The sequence below is a fragment of the Centrocercus urophasianus genome, unplaced genomic scaffold, assembly GCF_019232065.1.
Source record: "Centrocercus urophasianus isolate 14NV4802_14NV808 unplaced genomic scaffold, USGS_Curo_1.0 seq_10, whole genome shotgun sequence".
In the NCBI taxonomy this organism is placed as follows: Eukaryota; Metazoa; Chordata; class Aves; order Galliformes; family Phasianidae; genus Centrocercus; species Centrocercus urophasianus.
In genome coordinates, this window is record NW_024884142.1 from 97,209,296 (window position 1) to 97,232,519 (window position 23,224).

Sequence of the window (23,224 nt, forward strand, 5' to 3'; positions counted from 1 at the left end):
CTTATTTTTTCTTTCAAGTCTGCTTATTTTTTCTTTCAAGTCTGCTTTTTGTTTCCATCGCATCTGAGACTTCCCAGTCTGTTGTCCAGGGTCAGTAAGGCGTGTTAAACTATTTCACTTTCCTTGGGATGGGAATACTGAACCATTCTTATGTGTGCTGTTGAGCCCCGTAGCACTCTTGAGGAGAGCAGTAAGCTTTCTCAAGTGATCTGCTCTCTTTCCAGAACTACAAAGGTCGTTCACACTGCAGCTTCATCCTCCTACATCTCTCTCTTGTGTTTTGGCTGCATCACATACATGTATCTGATCTAAGTCACAGATGAGGTTGGATGCATTCTGTGCCAAGTCAGAGCTAATGAGCATGCAAGCCATGGTATATGTGATGTGCTGATCCAAGTTGCCTAGGAAACACTCTGGGTAAGTCCATGTGGTGTTTTCGATCCACCTTATGTAATCTTTCTATGCAGGGCGTGCCAAGTGCACTAACTCTTCAGTATTACTATTTATGCAGGAGTTCCCGTTTTCCTGCTAGTACTTTAATCCTGCTGCACAGCTCTGCAAGAATTGAAGGTATGAAATGTGCCATGAGGTCAGAACAAGATGCCTTGTTTATGACAGTGAACACGCAGTATTTAATTTCCAAGGTGACGCAGATGACCTTTTCCCACTTTCTTCTCCTTGATTATTTTTTTAATATCATGCTGAATTTGGGAATGTCCTGGTTTTGGGTTTCTTTTTGAGAAGTGGATGTAAAGCCACAATCTCTCATTCACTAAAAATAGCCATACGTGTGATGCCATATGGAGTGAATTGTGCTGAGGCTTGCACTCTCCAGATCTCAGTTCAGTCCTGTAATTCTTCTGAAACCTTTGTTTCTGAGTAAAAGCAAGGAAAGGTTTTGCTTCTACTGGCAGCTGGACTGGATCTTTATCACTTTGCAAACCACTTCTATTATTTTTCATGTACAATCATCTTGAACATATGGCATATGATTTAATTTCTACTGGAAATTCAGCTTGATTTGCTGGAGAGCTGCATGTTTCTGCAGGACTTAACCACTCTTTTACAGATGAAATGGGCTTATGGTACTTACCTAGAGGAAAAAAAGATCATGCAAGGATGGCACGGAGCAGCAAGCCTGATGTAACAGACTGAGAAACTACCTGTATTCCTTGCAGCTTACACATTTATTTGCAATGAGATGGCTCGTGATCTTGGTGTAAATGCACATCACTCTCTCAACTAGGTTTCTCACTCACACAAATGCAGATGATTACTTCTTTTAATGCTTGCAGGAAGGAGTTCTGAAGTGGCAGGAGGAAAGGTATTCTAAGGAATTAGCAGCAAGATCTTTCGTATGAGAATGGGCACTTGCTAATAAACTGAGCTAGACTATGAACCTGTGTTGCAGACTGTGCTGTTGTGGCAAATGTAATCCAGCATCACATAACTTTATCTACTTTGCACGGAAATGAGAGCAGGGTAACTTACAGCAGGTTTACACATTGCATGTTAAAATCTTTTTGCTAGAAATCATCTCTTTTTTGGGGAGAGACAAGAAAAACAGACTTTCATCTCTCTTATGCCTAGTGCTGCTTTTTCGGAGTAGCTCATCGTTCATTGGCAGTCCACCCTGTCCCTCACACTTGATAGGGCCACTGCAATGTTAAGGACTTTGTGCTTTGCTTGAGTGACTCAGCTGATCAGCACATTTCTGTCTGGGCAAGGTGAAGTGCTGATTCCCCTGTGGCAGTGGGCAATATATGATACCAAGTCAGAAGAACAAAAGGAATAGCTGACCTTCGAAAATGAGAGATATGTATCTGCTATATATATATGTATTTATTTATGAAGTTATAGAAGAGGGTGATTCCAGCTAACACTAGAGAAAGATAATTCTATGCTTTGACAGTGCGTTGCTTAGGTAGCTAATGGTAAATTCTGGAGTCATTGGCTTGGTGCCACTGTATCTGTAATTGCATTTCATGCATCTCTAGGGGCTATTCTCACAGGTAAACAAGAAATTGAGCTTCCTTTCTTTAATGATGGTGTCAGCACCCCTTTCTATTCACAGTAAGCCGTTTGTTAATATAAGGTCATACAGACAGTTCTTGTTCCAAGAACAGTCCCTGGACACTTTCTATCATAGTTTATCATGGAGGATGCTACTCCTGACTCAGCATAAACACTGATCCAGGAGCAGCTGGTAAGCAGGGCTGCCAAGGGGAAAATCTGTGCCTGCAGAGAGAAAGATGCTGACAGGTTCCTCTGTCTTTGTTCCTATAAGCACTTCCAGCTTTCTTTTTCTCAGCTGAGGAAGAGAAAGAAGTAGGAGCTATGAGCCACTTCTTGGTCTTTCATGTTCATCCTCAGGCTCTATAGTTTTATGTCCTTGAGGCCTTCAGTTAGAAAAATAAAATAAAATAAAAAAGGCTTCCAGGAATGCAATGAGAGATATTTGAGTTGTCATTGTTAATGACTTGTACTGTCAGTTATCCATTCAAGGAGGAAAAAAGTGCACCTTTCAAAAAGATGGAAACAGCAAAATGGAAGGAAATTATTCCCCTTCTTAAAGCAAAAGGAATCACTTAGCACAGAAATGCTACACAGGAGAATGCCCTGAAGTATGCCAAACATCACAGTGGGGATGGAGCAATCACACAAACAGTGGGTAGATAAAAATGGTTTGAGTGAGCTTAGAGCAGGTCGTTTGGCTGTGGACCTTGTCTGGTAGGAACACTGCAGCAACTTCATAAAGAGCTAACGGGATTGCTGACTTGATCCTGGAGCTCAGAGGAGCATCCCAGCCAGCAGAAGACCTCTTTATATTGTAATAATGATGGTGCTATTTGGAGGAAGCTCCAGGCCTTGTGCCTGTCAGGTCAAAAGACCTTTGCAAGTGGCTGAGGTTGAGTTAACCCTGGGTTCAGCCGCAGCCTAAGTGGGCTTAGCTGTGAACATGATTTGCAATCTTGTTCAGGACAGAATTGCTCTTGGCAGTGCAGCGGCCTCTTCATTGCCTCCTGTGTAACGCCATCTTTCCTCCTGTATGGGAAAGAGGGAGTGTGACTGCAATAATACCCAATGTTGGAAAATGTTTTTATCTTATTTTTGGACAAACATTACCCGATGGGCTGTGTAACAAGTAAAAGATGCATGTAGGAAGTGATATTTTGACATCTAACCAGTTTGGGAAGTCTCAGTATTAAAACCCAGATTTCTTGTATCAGCAGAGGGCGCAGCATCATTAACCAAGCAAAGGCTTTCCTGCTTACTGCCAAACCCTACCTGCTGGTGCCTCAGGAACAAGGCTTCAAAGGTGGGGTGAAGTCACAGAGCTAGTGAGTTGGAAACTTGGAGAGATCTTTTAGTAAGCACAAAGCCATGTGACACACCACCCTCCATTGTTTTGTCGGAGTTCATGTATTTGTGGAGCGCACTTTATTGGGATTAGGCATTAAAGTGCTTATTTAATTTCCCAGGACTCTGCCATCAAGGCTGGCAGTGCTTGATAGAGCTGAGCATTTTGTTCTGTCAGAGGCAACCTATAAATACCTCATGCTTCTATGTTTCCCTATCTCTCACTCTGTAAGAGGAAATGCGCTTTTTTCATATGATTAGCAGGCAGAGGAACTTGTGAAAGTGACACAGCTGTACTGTTTAAAAAAAAAATACAACACCAAAAACCCCACCCCACAGAGTTTGTTACCAGAGCAGCTTAACTGCTGGCTCTGATAGACCTGAGGGCAGGACTGCCTGCAACATGGAGCGAGAGCCAATGCGCATAAGGGAGGGCTACTTGGTTAAGAAGGTAAGCAGGCAGCCTTGGACAGGGTGGAGGAGAGAGCTGACTGAGCAGGCTGGGGAAGTGTAGGGAAATATGCTTTGCTTTCAGTTATTTAAAATTAAAAAGCTTTTTTTTTTTTTTTTCTTCCTAAAAAGGAAGGTGAATAATGAAAGCAATTCTGTGAGTAGTAAAACAGTGTGATTACAGAAGTGATCTATTGATTACAGAAATACTGCTAGCAGTCGTATCTTGTTGCAGTACTATGTGATGAGGCATTTCTGTGTTTATCCTACAGTACTTCTGGGTCAAATATATATGGATATATATATATATTTTTTTTTTTTACTAAGAAACACAAATGCCTTGGTTGGAAGCTTGGTAAAATAGGTAACAGCTCAAAATGACCAGAGCCTGTTCTACTGTGCTTTGTCAGAGAGTAAAATATTAGAGAAGCACGTTGCTATCCCTAAGTAGGGAGAGCTTGTGGGACCATGGACAAGGATTAGGTTACAACTTTTATTGAAATCCTTAGTGAGACCAGTCTGGTGTCCAGCAGTTTAAACCAAGTCAGTTCTAGAGCAAGGGAGGAGCCCTGTTGTGGGGTCTCTGCTCATCAAAACCAGAATTCAGCTCCTTAGAGCTGCTGGCTGGAGAGCTCTAATCTGCTGCCACTGTTGCATAGAGGCCACTCCTCAGTCTTATTTCCACTGGCACTGGAAGTAGGCGAGTTTATACAATAATCTCAAAGTTGGACTGATGCTGTCATGAGGAAAGAGAGGACCAAATTCACTCACGGCAGATTGCAGTTCTCTCTAGTTCTGGTGGCCCAATACTTAGAGCAGGTGGCTCACAATCTATATTTTTCCATGGCAAGGAAATGGCTAGGAACTTGGATGCAAGCACTGTGTCTGGCTGGGGCATGCCAGGGAAAAGATGTGTGCAGGCATCCGGTGTGAGTTCCTGCCATTCCTGTGGGTGCGGGGTCCCCAGGAAGTCTCTCTGTGTGGGTACTGCTAATGGAAAATTGCTGCTGCATGTGCTGTTTCAGTAGCAATAGAGAAGTGGAAATTGTGCCCCTTTTCTGTAAGGTGGTTCTGTCCTTGCTGAAGTGAGTTTGTGTTGATGGTGAAGAGCAGCAGTGTGCCAAATGGAGGCTGGAGGGCAAAAGGAGAAGATGCAGACCAGACTGGTAGCAGCTGTTTGATCTATCAGTAAGACTGCAGTGAATTCTGTATAACCAGAGCTTCCAGCCAGGATGGGCAAGGTCCTAATCAATCTTACCTGCTACTGAAGTACTCTCCTCTTTTTTGTTATGCTTCTAAAGTGAAGCTATGGAACACACCTCCCAGACAAGTCACTCACACAGCCGCAGTTGTCTTTGCCAAGGATGAAGGCTGTTTTTCACTGGCTCTCTTCTAATTTACCTCATGGGAACATGCTTGAGGATCAGTGTTTTAGCTGGTACAGCATGACTTCTATTACATATGCATTCAGTGTTGGTTTTAGGTCGTCCTAAGCTGCTACGTGTATTTGTGGTGACTTTGTGTAATCTTCTGAGCAAGCATGGAAAACGGCTTCTACTCATGTAGTGCTGCAGGAATTTATTTTTTTTTTTTTAAGTTGTTCTACCAAAGCAGGATTGTATGAGTTTTTAACACAGCTAACGATTTAGAGACCAATTTGGAGAACATCCATCTTTATATGAAGTTTTTGGAGCAGAGGAGTTGATTTTTAGTACAAAAACATGCAGCATCCTTCTTGATGTCTTTCATGAGCAGTTTTAGCTGAGATCATCATGACCACGTTTGGGCTTTCTGACAGTGGATGTAAAGCTGCCGGTCTAACCCAGCTGTGCAATGGTTTCCATTGGCAGGGCATGTCAGAATCTTCAGGAAGTATTAGCAGAAATATCAAAAGATGTGCTAGACTGGCAAATAAAAGGATTGTGTGGTGGCTCAAGTCTTGGCTCACCATCTTACTTGATTCCTTAGCAGAAGTTCAACCTATGGGTCACGTTCTCCAGAAATGATAAATTCATACAGCTTAAATGAGCAAAAAATCAAACTAGAGGAAACAGCATTCAATCCCTGTGTGCAATCCATATCCAAGACTGGCTCTTCTTTGTAACTCCCTGTTCAGCTGGGTTTCTAGACAGCCCCCAGCATAGTGATTTTTCCTTTGGAAGGTAGCATTTGCTTGTGGGGATCCTTCTGCCTCCGGTGAGGGCTGCAGAGGCTGGGAGCAGGTTCCATTCTTACTACCATCTCTGCTGACAGTTTTCCCTATTCACCCTGTAGTTGAATGTAAGATCTGATTCGGAGTGTGAAAGGCATAGAAGGCAAAGTAGGAAGAAGGATGTGATGGAGAAAGGCTATATTTGGGGAGCGGTGGGGTGGGAAAAAAAGGAAGATGGTTTTTCTGTCCCATTCATGTGTGTAGAAATGCAAATGCAGCTAGTGCAGTCCCTCTCTCATGTCTGAAGATCAAAACAAGGGACTTTGCATGGTGTGATGGTGTCTGCCTTGCTTCTATCTGCAGCTTTAAGACTGTCCGGTCACCATGGTGGGGGGGGGGAGGGGGAGGATAAACTGGGGTCTCTCTTTGTGCTGGAAAGACTAAGGACAACTAATGTTTTTGAAGAATTCTGGACCCATGTATGTCTGGTGCTCTTCAGTAATTCTTCAGAGAAGCTGTTGATATTCAGCATATCTAAATGTTCATTTGGATGAGAAGTCAGTCACTTCTGTGTCTGGGATTGTGACTGTTCTTAAAGCTGTCTGCAGGCAGGCTGAGCTAGCTAGAGCACAAGGTTCTTAATTCTAGAGCTTAATCATGCTAACTGAGCACAGAGAAACAGATCGTTCCTCTTTGAGTCCCTGAGTCTTTGGCCATTTATTTCACTATATGTAGGTTCTGGCCCTGACTTTCTCTATATTTCACTTGTCTAAAAACTGTGATTCAGAAACAGGAGGTAAAAACTTCAAGAGATGAAATGAAGCACCTCAAATTCTCACCACAGCAGTTAGGGATCTGCACCCTAAGAACCTTAAACTACTCATTGCTATTTGCTGAAGTCAAGAAATCCTCTGCAAACTTAGAATCATAGTATCACTTGAATTGGAAGGGACCACTAAAGTTCACCTAGTTGAACACCCCTGCAATGAACAGAGACCTCTACAGATTGCCCAGGGCCTGGCTCAGCCTTGCCTTGAAAGTCTCTGGGGTTGGGGCATCAACCGCACCTCTGGGCAACTTCTTCCACTGCCTTACCACTTTAGTGTAAAAAAAAAAATAAAATAAAACTTCTTCCTTATGTCCCATCTAAATCTCCACTCTCCTAGTTTGAAATCATTTCCCTCTGCCCTACCACAGCAGACCCTGCTAGAGTTTGTCCCCTTCTTTCTTACAGCCCCCCATCAGATACTGGAAGGTTGCTCTCAGGTCTTCTGGATCCTTCCCTTCTCCAGGCTGCACAGCCCAGCTCTCAGCCTGTCCTCACAGGGAGGTGTTCCATCCCTGGGCTCATTTTTGCAGCCCTCCTCTGCACATTCTCCAACAGCTCCATGTCTCTCCTGTACTGAGCACTCCATGTCTGGATGCAGTGCTCCAGGTGAGGTCTCACAGTGCAGAGCAGAGGGGCAGGATCACCTCCCTCACCCTGCTGGCCGTCATCTTGAATCAAAGTGGCTGGGACAAGCTGAAAAGAAATGCCTACAGGGAAAATATTGGAAAAACTTACAGGTGGGGCCACTGAAAGAGGAAGTAAATGGTGGTCAGAAGAATAACAACAGTGTGTTTGAACTGCATAATAGATGGATGTGGTTATGGTTTAGTGTTCCCCTTGAGACATGATAATTAATTTAGAGTCAGATGTTCTGTGGAAGATCACATCTTCACTGTTCACATGATATCCATTGATTTCTCAATGCAGGGTAGCATGTTTAATACCTGGAAGCCAATGTGGGTTGTGCTCTTAGAAGATGGAATTGAATTCTACAAGCGGAAGTCTGACAACAGCCCCAAAGGGATGATCCCACTAAAAGGAAGCACCATCAACAGCCCATGCCAAGACTTTGGCAAAAGAATGGTAAGTACTTCTTTTTCTAATAACTATGATTGACAGTATACTTAAACTCTGAAGGCCCTGAAAGGGCGCAAGGCTGGTAGTTAGATTCCTTATTCATATCCTGGTGATCACTCTCATTTGTCTTAGAAGGTCACAAGCAGGCTTGGACTTTTGTAGTGTTTGAAAGGTGTGACTGCTTGAGGAACAGCTCAGGATATTTCAAGAGAAGCAGTTGTTTGGATTTCTGACTGTCATAATGGATCTAAATTGTATTTTCACGGTACCAATAGCCACAAAATAAAACTGTAGTAAACTGTCTCATGAGCCCTGGAAAAACATAGTTATTGCCAAAGAGCACTGACTAGTTTGCTTGAGTGGGAGGGAGATAAATGCTGTGATACAAATGCCCTAAAAAAAGCTGTGATTCCAAACTGTTTCGTTACCATTCAGTAAGTACATGAGGTCAGGTAGTTCATACTCCTATAATCTGTTTTATGTGCATGTTATGTGGTTATATGTAGAGCTTTTACCTATGATTAAGAGCTACGTGTTTACTCAGAGTGAAAAACCGAAACTGATTTGGAGAAATTAGTTGAAATGATGCTATGCATTTGGGCTCTATGTGGGCAAACATAGTAAGCAAGGTAAGGTCCAAATTCCCAAAGAGATGCACGTATCATGATATTGGTAAATTCAAAGTCTTGTTTGAAAGACTTTAGTAGAAAGCATTTAGTCCAGGAGGAGACTGTACTGTTGTGTCTGGAAGGAGAATTTTATGATCGTGCATCCTTATCTGATGGTCATCATAGATACAGCAATACCTGAGCTGGCAAGGGAGAGCATTTGGTTGATTCAGAAACATTTGAGACCAAAGCCATCTACTCCTTCTTGCTGACAGCTTCTGCCCTACTCAGCCTCTGGCAAGGCTGGGCAAGCTTTACTGGTAACCCCTGCAACTTTGGATCTGACCTTTTGCTTCAGCAAGCATATGTGCAAGCCAGAGCTCTGCATTACTGCGCTTGACTTCACCTCTTTTGCAAACCCTGAACAATAAAGGTGAAGTTTAATTACATTCAGGGACTTGAGCATGGGGGAAGAAAATTAAATAATCAAATGAAGGAATACAGTATATCTGTACGCATCTGGTTCTAATTATGTCAGTTTAAAACTCTGTCTCAGCACTATCTAATTAACGACCCTCTGTACAGCTTTCCTTACTCTATATGTGGGAGGAGGATGCTGTTCTGGAGTATCAGATCCTACAGTATAGTACTAGACATTCATTTTTTCCTTATAAAGCATTTTTTTCTGGACAGGTTTTTTTTGTGTTTGATGTCCTGATAAAATCACTGTTGTTCTGTAGGGGTTGCATGTGCACTCCCAAAATAGGCAGAGGGGTAAAGTATTCAGTGTCAGATCAGGAAGACAAGGCACGTGCCTTTTCAGAAGTAAAATCTGATGCAGTTTGTTGAAGTCAGTGGAAGTGGTCCCAATGACTTCATTAGGTGTTGGAGCAGATCCTCTTTGTCAGTGGGACAGGTCAGTGAGATCCCTCTGCAAGTCCATAGAGCAGCAGCCCTGAAGAAGTGCAAATTTGCACTTCTCAAACAGTCAAAACTGCAGCATGCTCATTCCTACAAGCAGTGGTGTTATTGGGATTGTTCTTACTAGTAGTTACTGCCCAACATGATTAAATTACTGCATATATTCCTTGAAAATACAGGAACTTTGTTTTTTGATATTTTACATCTTTATTATGCAGCTGAATTCAAAGCCTCTGTATTGCATTGTGCATTCTAGTTAATTGCATGCTAAAACATACAGTTGTGCTGCTTATGGGAATAAATCTGGTTTATAGTGGCTTGAATGCATTTATAGCACTAAAAATGGAAGTGTAGTTTTAGGTCAAGATTTCTGTAGGGTAAGAAGTGGGGTAATTCTAATTAGGTCTGTTTTAAGTCTAGTATTATTTGAATTCACACTGGGGCAGGGAATATTAAGCTGTGAGCAGACTTCCATGTTCATCTGGTCAGATTTCAGCTGTCTGAGTCAGGTAGGCCTCAATGCAGTGATACAGTCTGAAACCTCAAGGGTGCATGTTACAGCACACAGTTAGGTAAATCAGTTGCAAAAAGCAGATGTTGAGGGGAAAGGAAGTAATCTTGGATTTCTTAAACAGATAAAGCTTGTTCCCAAGAGGCTGTGACTGCATATTTAATGATTTTAATTGCAAAACGTACTCACCATTGTTTACTGGTCTTGACGTGAATCTTTATCATTGCTCAACGTGATGTTAATTCTGCTGTATTCCTTCTTCCTCTCTCTTCCTCTGGATGGCATTATCATGTATGGCTCCTTATAGTGGGATTCATTTATCTAAAATGTTGGTGTTTAGTTCAAGCTAATGCTCTAATTTTCTCAAAAGCACAAATAGATACACATCTCCAGAAAGGAGTTTGTTCACTTCTAGGATTGGAGACAGCTGATGATTCAGTCTTGATTTCATTGCTGTAGATCCACTGTTCTGTGCCCTCTGATGATAGCCTCTACTTGTCCTTATGGACCCATGCTGTTTGCTCCATTATTAGCTTGATGTTTCCAGTTTGATGCCCACTGAGCCTTTTTATTCTTGTACAGCTATGGAAAACGTAGCAGTTCCTCTTACGGGGAGTTGTATTTTAGAGGAAATGGAAGCCCTCTTGTCTGAGTAATTTGACCTAGATTTTCCATCCAAAAGGTCACTGGATGAAAGCAAGATCAAACAGTCTGAATTTAGAGGGTTTTTTTTTTCCAAGTTGGTGTTTTTTTGTTTTTTTTCTCTGCCTAGTCCTGCCTTTAAAAGATCTGTTCTCATTTTGTGGGAGTACAAGTTTTCCATTGGGGTCAATGTATATTAGAGAGGCAGTGATCACGATGTGTATCTCGGAGTTGGATTTATCATTTCCCTGCCAAATCCTTAGAAGTGTGCTAGACTGCAAACAAGTGCAGCTACTCTCTGTGACAGTTTTCTTCTCTCTAAGCATATGGTATGGTTTGTTTTTTCATTACTGCCTCTCCTCCAGACTGACCACATCTCTAAATAGTGAAACAGGTTTACACCCATGTGATTTTGCAGGGGATGGGTACTTCAGTCTTTCAGCTATGTTGGACTTGCCAGCAAATGTTAAAATCATCAGCTATATAGGTGCCACTCATTTTTGCTGATGTTAGCTCTAGCTGGAAAGTAACAGAAGTCCATTATCTGTACTGCCTGTCCATGCTTTTCTTTAGAATTATTTGACTGTGGCTCTAAGGCACTCTCCAAAGCCCCTTAGATAGACTGTATGCCATGGTGGCACCAGCTACACTAAAGTAACTTGAAAAAAACATTATTTATCCTTCCAGTTTGTCTTCAAACTCACTGCAGCCAAGCAGCAAGACCACTTTTTTCAAGCCTCCTACCTGGAAGAGAGAGATGCTTGGGTACGGGATGTCAAAAAGGCAATTCAGTGCATAGATGGAGGTCAAAGATTTGCCAGAAAATCCACAAGAAAATCCATCAGACTGCCTGAAACAATCAACTTGAGGTATGTTCTTGTAGCTCTGCTCGTCTGTTTACTTCCCTCTGCAGGCAGTGGCAGAGATGTAACCTCAGCATGGAAGAGCTATTAGCATGTCTGTCTGTGCTACCAATCCAGTTTCCCTTGGAGTCCTTTCTGCATAACTGACAGTTTCAGCATGGCAAAAAATAACTTGTGGTGAGAACTGGGAAGACTTTTTTTTTTTTTTTTTTTTTTTTAAGCATCATCTTTATAAAAACAAGCTAATTTGTCCAAGGATTTGGCTTATGAGCAGGCTTCTGTGTACACTGCAGCGCTACATGTGATTCTTTTAGGAGAAGCATTTTCAGAGGACAGAATTTACTGTAAAAATGTTTTTATATTTATCTTATCTCTGGACAAATACTACTGTTAGCAGTGGTTTTTGCATGATGAAGACAGTGCCTGCCAGAGTACTTGGAGTTGGCAAAGGGAGAAGGAAATATAAAGGGCACACTCAAGATGCCATCTGTTTGTCAGTACAGGTCAGTGTGATATTTGTCTCTGAGCAGCAAATACAAAGAATACAAGTGAGCCTGTGGTCCTTCTTACAGGACAGTGAAACAACAAGGGGCAAAGATCCAACTAAATGTCTTCACTGGATTCATCAGAGGATCACCCTGATTGAATAAAAAGCCAAAGAATTTAGCCTGTGACACGTAGTGTTTGTCCTTCTCATTTCAGAACCTCGGGGAATTAGTTTTGAGCAAGTGAAAAGCAGATGGGAAGGAGGAAGTCAGATCAGGAGTCACTGAGGTTACTTGGGCCCTCTGAGAGCATATGTGCTTAAGGGATGTCTCAGTCACAGGCTTTCTGCTCAAATAGCCTCCACAGTAGGTATTCCTCTGTTCACACTACAGTCATCACAAGCTGGGACAGTCTCGAAATGGGGCCAATTAATGATGAGCCCTTTCTGCACCGTTCCTGTATTTCTGATGGCAATGGTGGAGCTTCCATGTTTTGCACAGAAAGCTTTTCAGGAGAAAAACACTAAGCCATGCTATAGCACTGCAGAGAGCACTATGCTAGCAAGACATGAAGATCCTGTGAAAGAATGTTTCTATAACAGCTGGATGTAACTTTTTACATGCTAACAGTTTTTGTCGTTTGTTTTATGCACAGTGCTTTGTACCTCTCAATGAAAGATCCTGAAAAGGGAATAAAGGAATTGAAGCTGGAAAAAGATAAAAAAGTGTTCAATCACTGCTTTACAGGTAAGGAGATCTTGGCCATGGATTTTTGGAGGTTTTGTCCTGTTTTTTTGTTTTTTTTGTGTTTTTTTTTTTCTTCCCTTTGCTCAATAAAAAGAGCACAGGGCTAAGAGTCTAAAGATAGACTAAAACAGCTCCAAGCCATTTAGAGTACAGTTTGTGAAGAAAGTTTGAGAGGAAAGCCTGGCAGAGGTCATGTTGACCATTGTGGGACATGCTCAAAGGATGAAGCTTGGGAGGGTTCAGATACAGTCATAGTGGAGGAGAGAAAATCAAATGAGTGCCAGCAAGATTGAAATAGATCTTTCTAGAAAGTTCTGTGAAACAATTCCAGAAGAACTGTTTCTCACTGAATTTTTCTACATCAAACTGTCATGTTTTAATTCCTGTCCTGCTCCAAGTCAAATCTGTGGATGCTAAGCTTGAATGTCAACCTCTTTCTACAACACTGCATCAGTAACATTGCAGCTTGAAAGACTGTCTCCTCCAGGCTTGGATTTTCCAGTCCCTCCTGCTAAAGCTTCCCAGCTCAGCCCTGCATCTTTTCCAAGCTCTTTTCTCCTGGAAATACAGTGTTCAGGAGTTGTATTGGCCCAGGACATCAGTTGGATTAGCTATACCTCACTGAATGACACAGGCACATTTGCAGATTAATTCTCTGCATTGTCACTGAGAATATCTTTCAGGAGATTTGTGTTTAGATGGAGTGGACTTGTTGCCTGTCGTGGTGTTTATTTCTTGCTGTTTTTTTTTATATAAGGTTTCTGTGTGTTTGTCTTGGTCTGTGGCTGATATTCATATTATTAATTCCTTTGTAACCAGGCACTGCTGTGATTGACTGGCTGGTGTCTAGCAACTCCATCCGAAATCGCAAAGAAGGCCTCATGCTTGCCTCCTCTCTCTTGAATGAAGGCTACCTACAGCCTGCAGGAGATACATCCAAGGCTGCAGCTGAGGGACTGTCAGATACCCCTTTCCTGGATCTTAGTGATGCCTATTACTACTTTGTGAGTGCTGTACTGGTTTTCCTTTGTTTCTGGTTTGCAGATACTCTTCTCAGGCTTGAGCCTTGTTTTTTAAGTCCTGGAGGAAAGGTTGTCAGAAATTGAGAATTCCATGTTAAATATCTTTCTCTGTGTGACGCTCAGAATAAACTGACTCAACATTTGTAAGGTCAGTTCTTCTGTCGCTCTGTGTGAGCTGAGTACAGAGATCAAACTGGGCTCTTTTTAGCTTAGACTTTGTTCCCATTAATTTCAGCAGTAACCAAGACTTGGCCACCAGCTCCCCGATGATGATTCAGTGGAAGGGAAGGGAGTAATTCATCATCATGAGGCTTCTTAGAGCAGCTCAAGCTGGAAACACATTTTTTGTGCTCAGAGCCATCAGATGCGACTCAGTTCACACGCATGCAAGCAGAGTTTGCCTATGAGCCAAGAAGCAAAAGTTTTCAATATCTACCTTGTAACCCCTGTCCTGGGTAGCTTACCCAGTCTTTTCAGTTTATTTCTTCAAATCAGTCCACAAAATATGAAGAATTTGCAATACTGCAATCACAGCCAAATACTGCGTTTAAAAATGCTTGCCTTATGAACTTATGCTTGCAAAAAGTATTCTTACTGTCGTGTAAAATTGCTTCAGTTTTACAGTTCTGTTTATACTTACTGCATAGAATCACCCTACTTCACTGAAATGAATTTCCCATTGCTTGCTTTGTTTTCCTAGAGTATCTCTATGGTACCTGGGCAGAAACAGAAGCACTGGCAGTGCTAGTGAAGGAACCATGTAGCCGTTATGGTTCCTGGCTACCCATGACACTTCTGATAGCCATTGTGCATTCTGCTTGCTTTCAACTTGTTTTTAGTTTGCTTCAGTGATCTGGGGGAGGAAACTCCAGGTCAGCACCTGGCTTGTTTTCACATGAGTTGGAAGTACAAAAGCTTACTATATGCAGTACAAATGGTTACCTTCATTCATACCATTTGAACTACATAGTTTCACTAAGCAGCATCACAAATTGTCTGGTGTGGACAAGACAGCCTGGATGGAAACATTTTTTTCTTCTTCCCAAATTTTAGATGCTATGCTCGATGTAGGAAGAGGAGAGGTACATTGGGTTGGGAATGGGCAGCCCAAAATGTATTGGCTGTGCCAGCTTTGCTTCATGTAAACTGTGATGCGTGGAGGTGCTCCAGCTCTCTTCAGAAGCCCGAAGACCTGTTTTCATAGTCCTCAATCTGAAATGCTTCCAGTGTGACATGGAGAGGTCCTCAACTTTACTGGAGTGTTTTTCAGTAAAAGAGTTGGGTTTTTTTAGGTATCAGAAACAGAGTGGAAGGAAGGCAAAGAAGCCACACTCATACATCATGTATAAATATGTACCATTTGTGTAACTACTTCATGTTCTCTTGTGATCATGCAGCCTGACAGTGGATTTTTCTGTGAGGGGAATTCTAGTGATGATGATGTGGTCCTGAAAGAAGAATTCAGAGGCATGATAGTCAAACAAGGATGTTTGCTAAAACAGGTTGGTACCACGCACCTTCTACCCTTTCTAGCCTAGGATACAGGATTACTCTTTTCCTCTTAAAAGCTTTAAAGAAGAGAAAAATAAGCCTTGTATTTCTCTTGTTCAACCAAGTTACTCAAAAGCAACAGAAGAAATTAGGTATGAGTCTTTCTGCTAACACTTACCCTGTCACATTTACCTCAGCTTGGTTAGTAGGAACTTTTGCAAGCAGCAATAGTTAGTTGAGAAACCAATATTTTGAAATGCCAAGAGGAAATGATTCATGATGTTCTTTACTACTTAATCTGGATTTGGTCACCCTCAGTGAACTGTGGCTCACTGTAGGCACCACTGCTTCTGCTGATTATGTCTGTTTTCAAGACTGGAGTGATGGATGGGGGAAAATGTAGTCCTGCTGTGTAATGGCATTACTGCAGTTACATTGTGAGTGCTGTAAAATGAGTCAGTGTTTCAGCTTCCTGAAATGCTTCCAGATCTGATGCCCTGGGATGTCACCCAGTCTGTCTTCCCTGCAGCTTTTCTGGTGACTCATCGTGTTCAGGCTGAGAAGGTCAGGAAGGGAAATTTCCCATCTTCCAGGAAGAACAAAGGGCAGAACCAGATGAGCTGGATGTAGTCCATGCATGCCTAGGGTCCTTGTGACCAGCAGGAGTCCCTGAGGTGACCAGCTGGGCCAAACTGAGCTTTAGGATGAGATCTCCCAGAGCCAGAATGCACTTAAACAATACTGATTGATTGGAGGTGATGGACTAAAGGCTGGGGCAACTTTTATTAATATTTGGATGCCTGCACTGTTTGGAGCTAAATCTACATGCTGATATTATGCTCTGAGGGCAGCCCCTAGAAGTCGGGTGCAGTGCCTGGAGCCCTAGGAGGGCTGAGTGTCTCAGAATGGCATTGCTGTGAATTGGCATGAAAGCTTCCTCAGCCATCCAGCCAGGGATGCTGTGGAGAAATGTTAGGATCTGAGCCTGGCTGCTAAAAGCAATGATTATATATATGTGCAATTATAACTGCACCATTGGCCATAAGCATTTGCAGGGAGGGCAGTTCATGACATTTGTGTTTTTGAATTTTTCTAGGGGCATCGGAGGAAAAACTGGAAAGTGAGAAAGTTTGTTTTAAGAGAGGACCCTGCATATCTTCACTACTATGATCCTGCTGGAGTAAGACACGTTTGGTCAACTTTGAATTATTTTTCTGTTTGTTTGGCAGTTTTGCTTTGGGGTTGTTTTTTGCTGTTGTTGCTGAAGTTTGGTTGGTTTTTTGTTTGTTTGATTTTCAGGCTGCCCTCCTCTAGAAATATGAGTGAAGTATTTGCTTAGGAATATGTGATTAAAAAAAGCCAGGCAGGACAATGGGGCAATTTATGTTCACACTGCCTGGTCACTCTGGAAGAGTAAGAGGGAATGATGTTTTTGGGGGCTGGCATGTCAGGGTGGCAAGTGACATCCAGACCTGGGAGCAGTCAGTACTGAACTGTGCTCTCACCTTGTCTCTGTGGTCAATTAGAAGTGAACAAATTGAAAAGAGCAAATTAAGGCAATACAGTCACTTTGCAGTTCATAATTTTCCATGTCAGACTGAGACATGGCACTTTATTTTGCATGTAATTGTAATAGGCCAAATACTGTTCTGAGAAAGGAAGGAGCATCACTGCAGAAAAAACCTACCCTAAAAGCAGGCGTCCATATGGGTTCAGCCCATTATGTCAGACATCTGCAGGAGCAGTGCTGTTGTTGTGGGTTGCAGGTTCTGTGCCTGTCCTGCTTGGCAGAAGCAGCTTAGACACAATGGGGACTCAACACTGAAGAGTTTGACCTCCATTTCTGGTGTGTTTTCCCCACTCCTGGCTTTTCCTCCCAAAATACTGAAGTGTCAGCTCACAGGAAATGCATGTTTCAGGCTTAAGCTAATAGAAGTGCTTCTCCATGCATTCTTTGCCTATCACAGTCTAGAAGCATGAAAGAAGGAAAAATAGTCAAAGTTATAACAGCTCCTGCTGTTTTTGTTTTTTGTTTTTTTTCCTCTAATTAAGCAAACAAAAACTTTCTAAGATCTGCTCTTCTTTCTAATTAACCTTCTTTTCACCATGAAAAGGAAAGCCTGTAGTTGGCACAAGGTGGTTTATATTCTTTCCATGCCATTATTCAGGACATGCAAAATACTCTGCAGATCCTGAATTCCAAATTCCAAAAGGCTTCTTATTTATTTACAGATCTGTGAACGCCCTTACCCTTCATATTACACTGGCTGAGGATCCCTGGTTTTCTAAGGTGACGCCCTTAGTCGCCAAATGTTTTTGTTTCCACTGTGGAGCTGTAGTCAGTTACAGAGATGTGAACAGTTTCAGGAGTGTTGTATTTTATGCTGACTTTGTGTCTGTCTCAGGGAGAAGATCCACTAGGAGCAATCCACTTGAGGGGCTGCGTGGTGACTGCAGTGGAAGATATGCCAGACTGTAAGGAACCATAGTGGAAGAGCTGTTACAGGGTTTTGGTGCATTCTTTCAATCTGCCAAAAAATCACAAGTGTTTTTTTTTTTTTTTTTTTTAAATTTTTTTATTTTTACTCAAAAACAATTTGCACCAATTCATTAATTGTTCTAATTACTAATAATTCTAATTACTCGGTTATCTTTATCACAGTACCTTCCTCTAGTAACTAAAGGTAGCAACAGGGTATCTTGTGCTTTGTCAGTTGTTTAGACTAGTCAAAATGATGACCTGGCATCCCTATGTTAAGATAACTGGCCAGAGAAATAAGCTGAGTTCTCTTTTTAGTTTGTTTTTTTGGATGGTAACTTTAGGTTACAAATGGCAGTGCCAATGAATTTGCTGCTCTACAAATTCTTCTCCTTCCCAAAACTAGAAGCTGTGGGAAGAGCAATGGTTAGCATTGCTGCAGGAACAAGAAACATTCACTCTATGCATTCTCTTCTCCATCGAAGCAGTGGTGAAATGTGCAGAATTCATATTTTTTTACTCCAAAACAATGACAGATTTCATGGGCCTAATTTTGCAAACTGCTTACAAAGGTATGGCCAGGCACAGCTATAGAAAGGGGGCAAATCCCTTCACAGAATGTAAAGGAAGAAACATTTTAAATGCAAGACTTTGATCACTCATAGCTGACTTCCTTATTTCTTTCCTGTAGCCAAGAAGCATGACGTTGAAAACAACCTGTTTGAAATAATCACAGCAAGTGAAGTCCACTATTACTTGCAAGCAGCTTCATCTGCAGAGCGTACAGAGTGGATCAAAGCAATTCAGACAGTTGCTAGGACTGGGAAGTGAAGATGATCCACCAGCAATAAGGACAACTGAAACTGATTGCTCAAAACAAAACAGGAATTTTAGCTTTTCACTGAGATAAAGTCATGTCAACCAGAAAAACCTCCTAAGGCTTGTGGGTTGGGAGGGGGGAATAAGTTTCAGTTCTGTAGTGGGCACAACCACAACACAAGTGGAAAGTATCTTACTAAATTATAGCATAGAATGTTACGTTAGTGTGTGCTTCTTGTAGTATTCAGTATGCCTTGGGAAGGTTATACCTTATGCCTTTCCCTGCTGCCACTGCTGATAGCGAGGATTTCACCATTAAGAGTGGACAGGATCTTGTTGCTGTCTGTACACAAGGAAAAGCCAGTATGACTCAGCCTTTACTGTTTGATTATCCTCTAATAACTCAAGGGATTCCCAAGACAAACTTTACCCTTTCTTCTTTACTAGCCCATCTTTCTGCTGCCGTGTTCAGCTATCCAAGTAATGCAATAGAGCTAAGGAAATAAATATTTTTTGGAAATGTGATCCACACCTTTATAATCCTTCAGTGTCAAGGAAAGGAAGAGTACAGACAACTGTGGTAGCACTATGCAGAAAGCATAGTGTACAAATGTACAAATCAATGACAGCTGTATGAGTATCCATGCAGGAAAATTCTTTGCCCGTGATTCTTCCGAAGCAATCTCAGTTTTTCTGTACCAACTTAATTTTGACCTTCACTATATTTCTCCAGAAGAATCTGCTCCAGGATCATTGTTTTGCTTCATTTAGATGCCAGTGCAGCTGCTGGAGTGTTGTGCACTGCTGATTTGACCTGTATTTGAATTAAGAATCTTTCAGGAAGAGGAAAAGGATCCATATGTTGATACTTGAATTCCCAGCTGAGGTGCTGTTGATTAGGGTCTGTCTTAACCTACAGAAATGTACTCAATGCTTGGCTCTGTGCTTTAAGTCATATTAGAGGAGCCTTATTAGTTCTGCAATAAGTGTTGTTTGATGGTGTCAAGTTGCCTGATCAATCTTTGGTTTTTTTTGTCATACTTACGCCTCCAACCTTCAAGTCTTCAAACTTTAACTGGAGGTCATCATATGACATTCTGCACGTAGCCTTTTCTTAAAAAAAGAACTTAAAAAGAAACTTAAAAAGATAAATTAGATTTCTTATCCTTAAGAACTCTTATTCAGGTTTCTTGAAACTAAGAAATAAATATGGTTCTAAAGCTTATCTTTAGTTCTGTTTTCATTATATGTGTATTTACCCTGTTCACACATATGCCATGCAAACAGAGCCAGGAAAAGCTGCTACTTAAGCTTAGGGTAACCAGATTGATGTTCAGGAAGAAACTTCATCTGGTCCATGGAAGCTGTATTATCACAAAAGCTGTTGTTGTTTTGATAAAGCAGTAGTACAAACAGCTTCTGCAGTAACTGGACTGTGCCTTGGTCTATTGGACCAGCTTGGTGATGATAATCTCTCAGGGCATGGTGCTTTCATTTGACATGAAAACAAAACTTTGGTGATCCACTGCATGCATTTGGGTTGATATGGTTATCTGCACAATGGAAAGCTATAAATACAATAACAGATTGCTGATAAGTTTGGTTTTTGGTTTTTTTTTTTCCCCTTTTGGAGGGGAAAGGGTATTTATGTATCATCATCTCGTTCACACAGATAGCAAAGTTAATAGAAAGCAAGTCTGAAGAGATCTAATCTAATGTACCTGAAGGTTGATGGCCTAAGTATGGCTTGTTGCTTTCTAACATGATACCAATACTGTGCCTTTCATTCTTGCCTAAAGAACACTCTGCAGTTATGTTCATGTTATGGAGTTGTGGTTTGATATCAAACCACACCTGCAGAAGAACAGGTACCACTTTTTGCTGGGACTCTCTTGTGTTGGTGAATCTCTGCAGGTAGAAGCCAGCGTAGTCTGATGAGATCTGGACCTCAGAAGACTGTATCAGCCCAAAAGGAAAATATCTTGGGCCTTATGCTAAGCTCAAAGTTCAACCACACTTTCTACTCTGTTTTTATCTCACAGGCATCTCCATTTGTTTATTGATCTCTGGTGTTTTTTTCTTTTTTTAACCCCCAAAGTGCTTGGTTTTTCAGAAATTGCAGGCTTTGGCATATTTGTGACCTCAACAGTAGAGAACAGCGAATACTGGCAGTCAGCAGAGTCTCCATTATCCTAAAGGAAACATGGGTTTGTTCAAGAAGCTGCTTGTACCCTTGAATCTGGGTAATTTTCTACTGTGTGTGGTAGAGCACTCCTGGTGTCTTTCACTTCCTTGAATTACTTCTGGTAAAGGGTCAGATCTCGTTCTTTAATAAGCTGAGTTTCTTCTCAGAAATAACAGAAAATGCAGCTGTGTTGAGGCAGCAGGCTGGCAGACACAGTGTTGTCACATCCATTTAGGACATAGAGGAAATCAGTTTCTAGCAGGCATTTCCTGTATCTCATGCAAGCTGACAGGATCGCTGAAGCCTGGTCTGTTATTCTGAGGAAGGAAGCCTCACAGTGAAGAGAAGATAACTATTTGCTCAGCCCTGCTTTTTTGATAATTGCTTTGTGGTTTCTCAGACCTCACTAACCCCAAAATATCCTATAGCACAGGAAAATGAAAAACAGAAACTCGCCCAGCTTAGCATAGCAAAGGAGGAATGCAACTGTTGGTACAGTGACTACACATGAATGGTATTGTTGGAAAATCTCTTGGGGAAGAGAGCTGGTGTTTGTACCAGACAACGTTCTCTGACCTGCTAGGTGGCTCTTTATGACGTGCACCCCGAGCACTTATCTCAGGGGAAACATATAGACTGCAAGTTTATGTCTCATGCCACCCTGCCCTCTTTTCCTTCTCTGAAGACTTTTGTTTGCCTGAGAAGGTACTACGCAACTCCAAACCGATCTTCCTTTTATTCAGGTTGCCACACATCTTGACACAAATAATTAGCTCCGTGTTCCAGGATGAATGTGTGCTTTAAAAATAGACATGATAAGAAACAAGTACATCTCAGCAAAGCCCAAACTTTTCTTTTTATGGTGAGGCATCTCTGTGATAAGTTTTTCACAAGGGATGACCTGGAGACAAGGGTTAATATGGGGCTGTTATTCAAAGATACTCCATTTTCAAACACGGGGTAGTGCTTCTGAAAATCAAAGTGAGAATTTAAGTGCCACAGGTAATCTGACATTAAGAATTGTGCGTGATAGAATGGGAATTGTCACAACCCTCGAACTGAGTGAAGTTGCTCAGAAAACAGCTGCTGGAGCTGAGACAAGGTGCAAAGGCTACCGTAATGGATGTCTGCAAAGGGAAAAAAAAAAAGGAGGATTAGTTTTATGCCAGTACAATTTCCAGACATACCAAACGGATTTTGTCCAAGGAAATTAAACATTAAAATGCAATTATATCATAGATTATGAGGCAAGTCCAGTTACTCAGAAGATGGGGAAGGGAAGAGGCATACTGAATGCTAGCACTAGAGGAGAGAGCAGGCCTAGTACAAGGCCAAGTAAAAGAGAAAGAAAGGAGAGCAGATGCTTGTGATCCACGCTTCTTCCAACTGTTTTCACCTTCTATTTAAATCATCCTTCCATGCGCTCAGTAAATACTACTTCAACAATAATTGCTTTTTTTTCCTATTAAGATGAATTAGTCTTTTGTTATAGAATACAGGAAAGCAAAAGAAACCACTGAGAATCAGGATTATATTTATAACCTTTGTTTACTGTAAGACATGTACAATGTCATCTACAGTGAAGATCCTCATGTGTTTGATTTGCCATAGTTTTCCCTCCCCTGGCATGCTGCCCATGTACTCATCAGAGCTGGTTTTCAGGGGTGTCTATTAATGATGCACATACAAAAACACGCTTATAGCATGAACCTCCTTCTTCCACAGTTTAAAAGAAAACTGAACAAAACAAACTTGTAAATACATTGAAAAATATAGCATCCATGAGAACTGCAACAGCCTACTAATTGTTCAGCCACAGGTGGTGCTTTTTCCCATTATCCAATAGGGAAGGGACTATTGGATAATACTATTAGATAATACTAAGCAGGGCTGAGCAATAATACTATCGCCTGCCTTCCCCACGTGGAGGCGATTCTGTCTTAACCAGTTTCCAGCAGTGGTTTTCAAAAGATTTTTACTTGTTCTGTGTTCTGGCTTTCCCTTGAAGGGTAAGGTTAGAGTTCTTTGTGGTTCCGTGATATTTGTTTCTGTCTTTGTTTTCAGGGTGAAATAAAAAAGTGTATTTTGTTGATGTAAAGTTTGCTCATAAGGAAGACGGGAAAATACTTAGGACTTCTGAGGTGTAATCAAGTGTGCTGCCATACTTTTCTTCCAGAGAAAGTTGGTAGCTGTGCTTCCTATGCTGTAAATAATGCCTTTGTGCAGTAATCCTGCTTGTGGTTTTAGACTTCATTTTATTGCCAATGTTATATAACAAATATTTTTTGCTGATTTGTTCTCAAAAGCTTTAGAAGGTTGTAGAGATTATTTAAGTGTAAAACACTTATACAGGGGTCTAGGTAACTCTTTGTAATACATCTCTGTTTCTTCTGAGATTCAGGCTTGCACAGCACCAAAACTCCCCTTAGGAATTCTTTTTGAGAATTAAAAAAAATTAGTTTTTCTTTTTTAGAGCTCCGAAGGAACATGGGACTGAGCTTTCAGAGAGTGAGAAAAGTAGGCAAAAGTCCTTTGTTTTTGGAAGTTGGTATTTCTATTCATGTCTTCCATTTACGTTTCAGA

At 41.5% G+C, this 23,224-nt stretch overlaps 1 protein-coding gene across 4 annotated transcripts in view; it reads left to right on the forward strand.

Moving 5' to 3' along the window:
- Positions 1-19,681, forward strand: part of PLEK (pleckstrin) — a 56,733-nt gene extending 37,052 nt beyond the window's left edge. For 3 of the 4 annotated variants that reach the window (XM_042816708.1, XM_042816699.1, XM_042816717.1), the window contains 8 exons: positions 7,719-7,874; positions 11,238-11,419; positions 12,554-12,645; positions 13,465-13,649; positions 15,065-15,169; positions 16,255-16,338; positions 17,564-17,633; positions 18,329-19,681. In XM_042816708.1, coding sequence (XP_042672642.1) covers positions 7,725-7,874; positions 11,238-11,419; positions 12,554-12,645; positions 13,465-13,649; positions 15,065-15,169; positions 16,255-16,338; positions 17,564-17,633; positions 18,329-18,468 — 1,008 coding nt within the window. In that variant the 5' untranslated portion in view covers positions 7,719-7,724 and the 3' untranslated portion in view covers positions 18,469-19,681. Of the gene's footprint in view, positions 1-3,717; positions 3,812-7,718; positions 7,875-11,237; positions 11,420-12,553; positions 12,646-13,464; positions 13,650-15,064; positions 15,170-16,254; positions 16,339-17,563; positions 17,634-18,328 lie in introns of those variants that run through there. The other variant, XM_042816688.1, reaches the window with a different exon arrangement.
- The last annotated feature ends 3,543 nt before the right edge of the window (positions 19,682-23,224 follow it).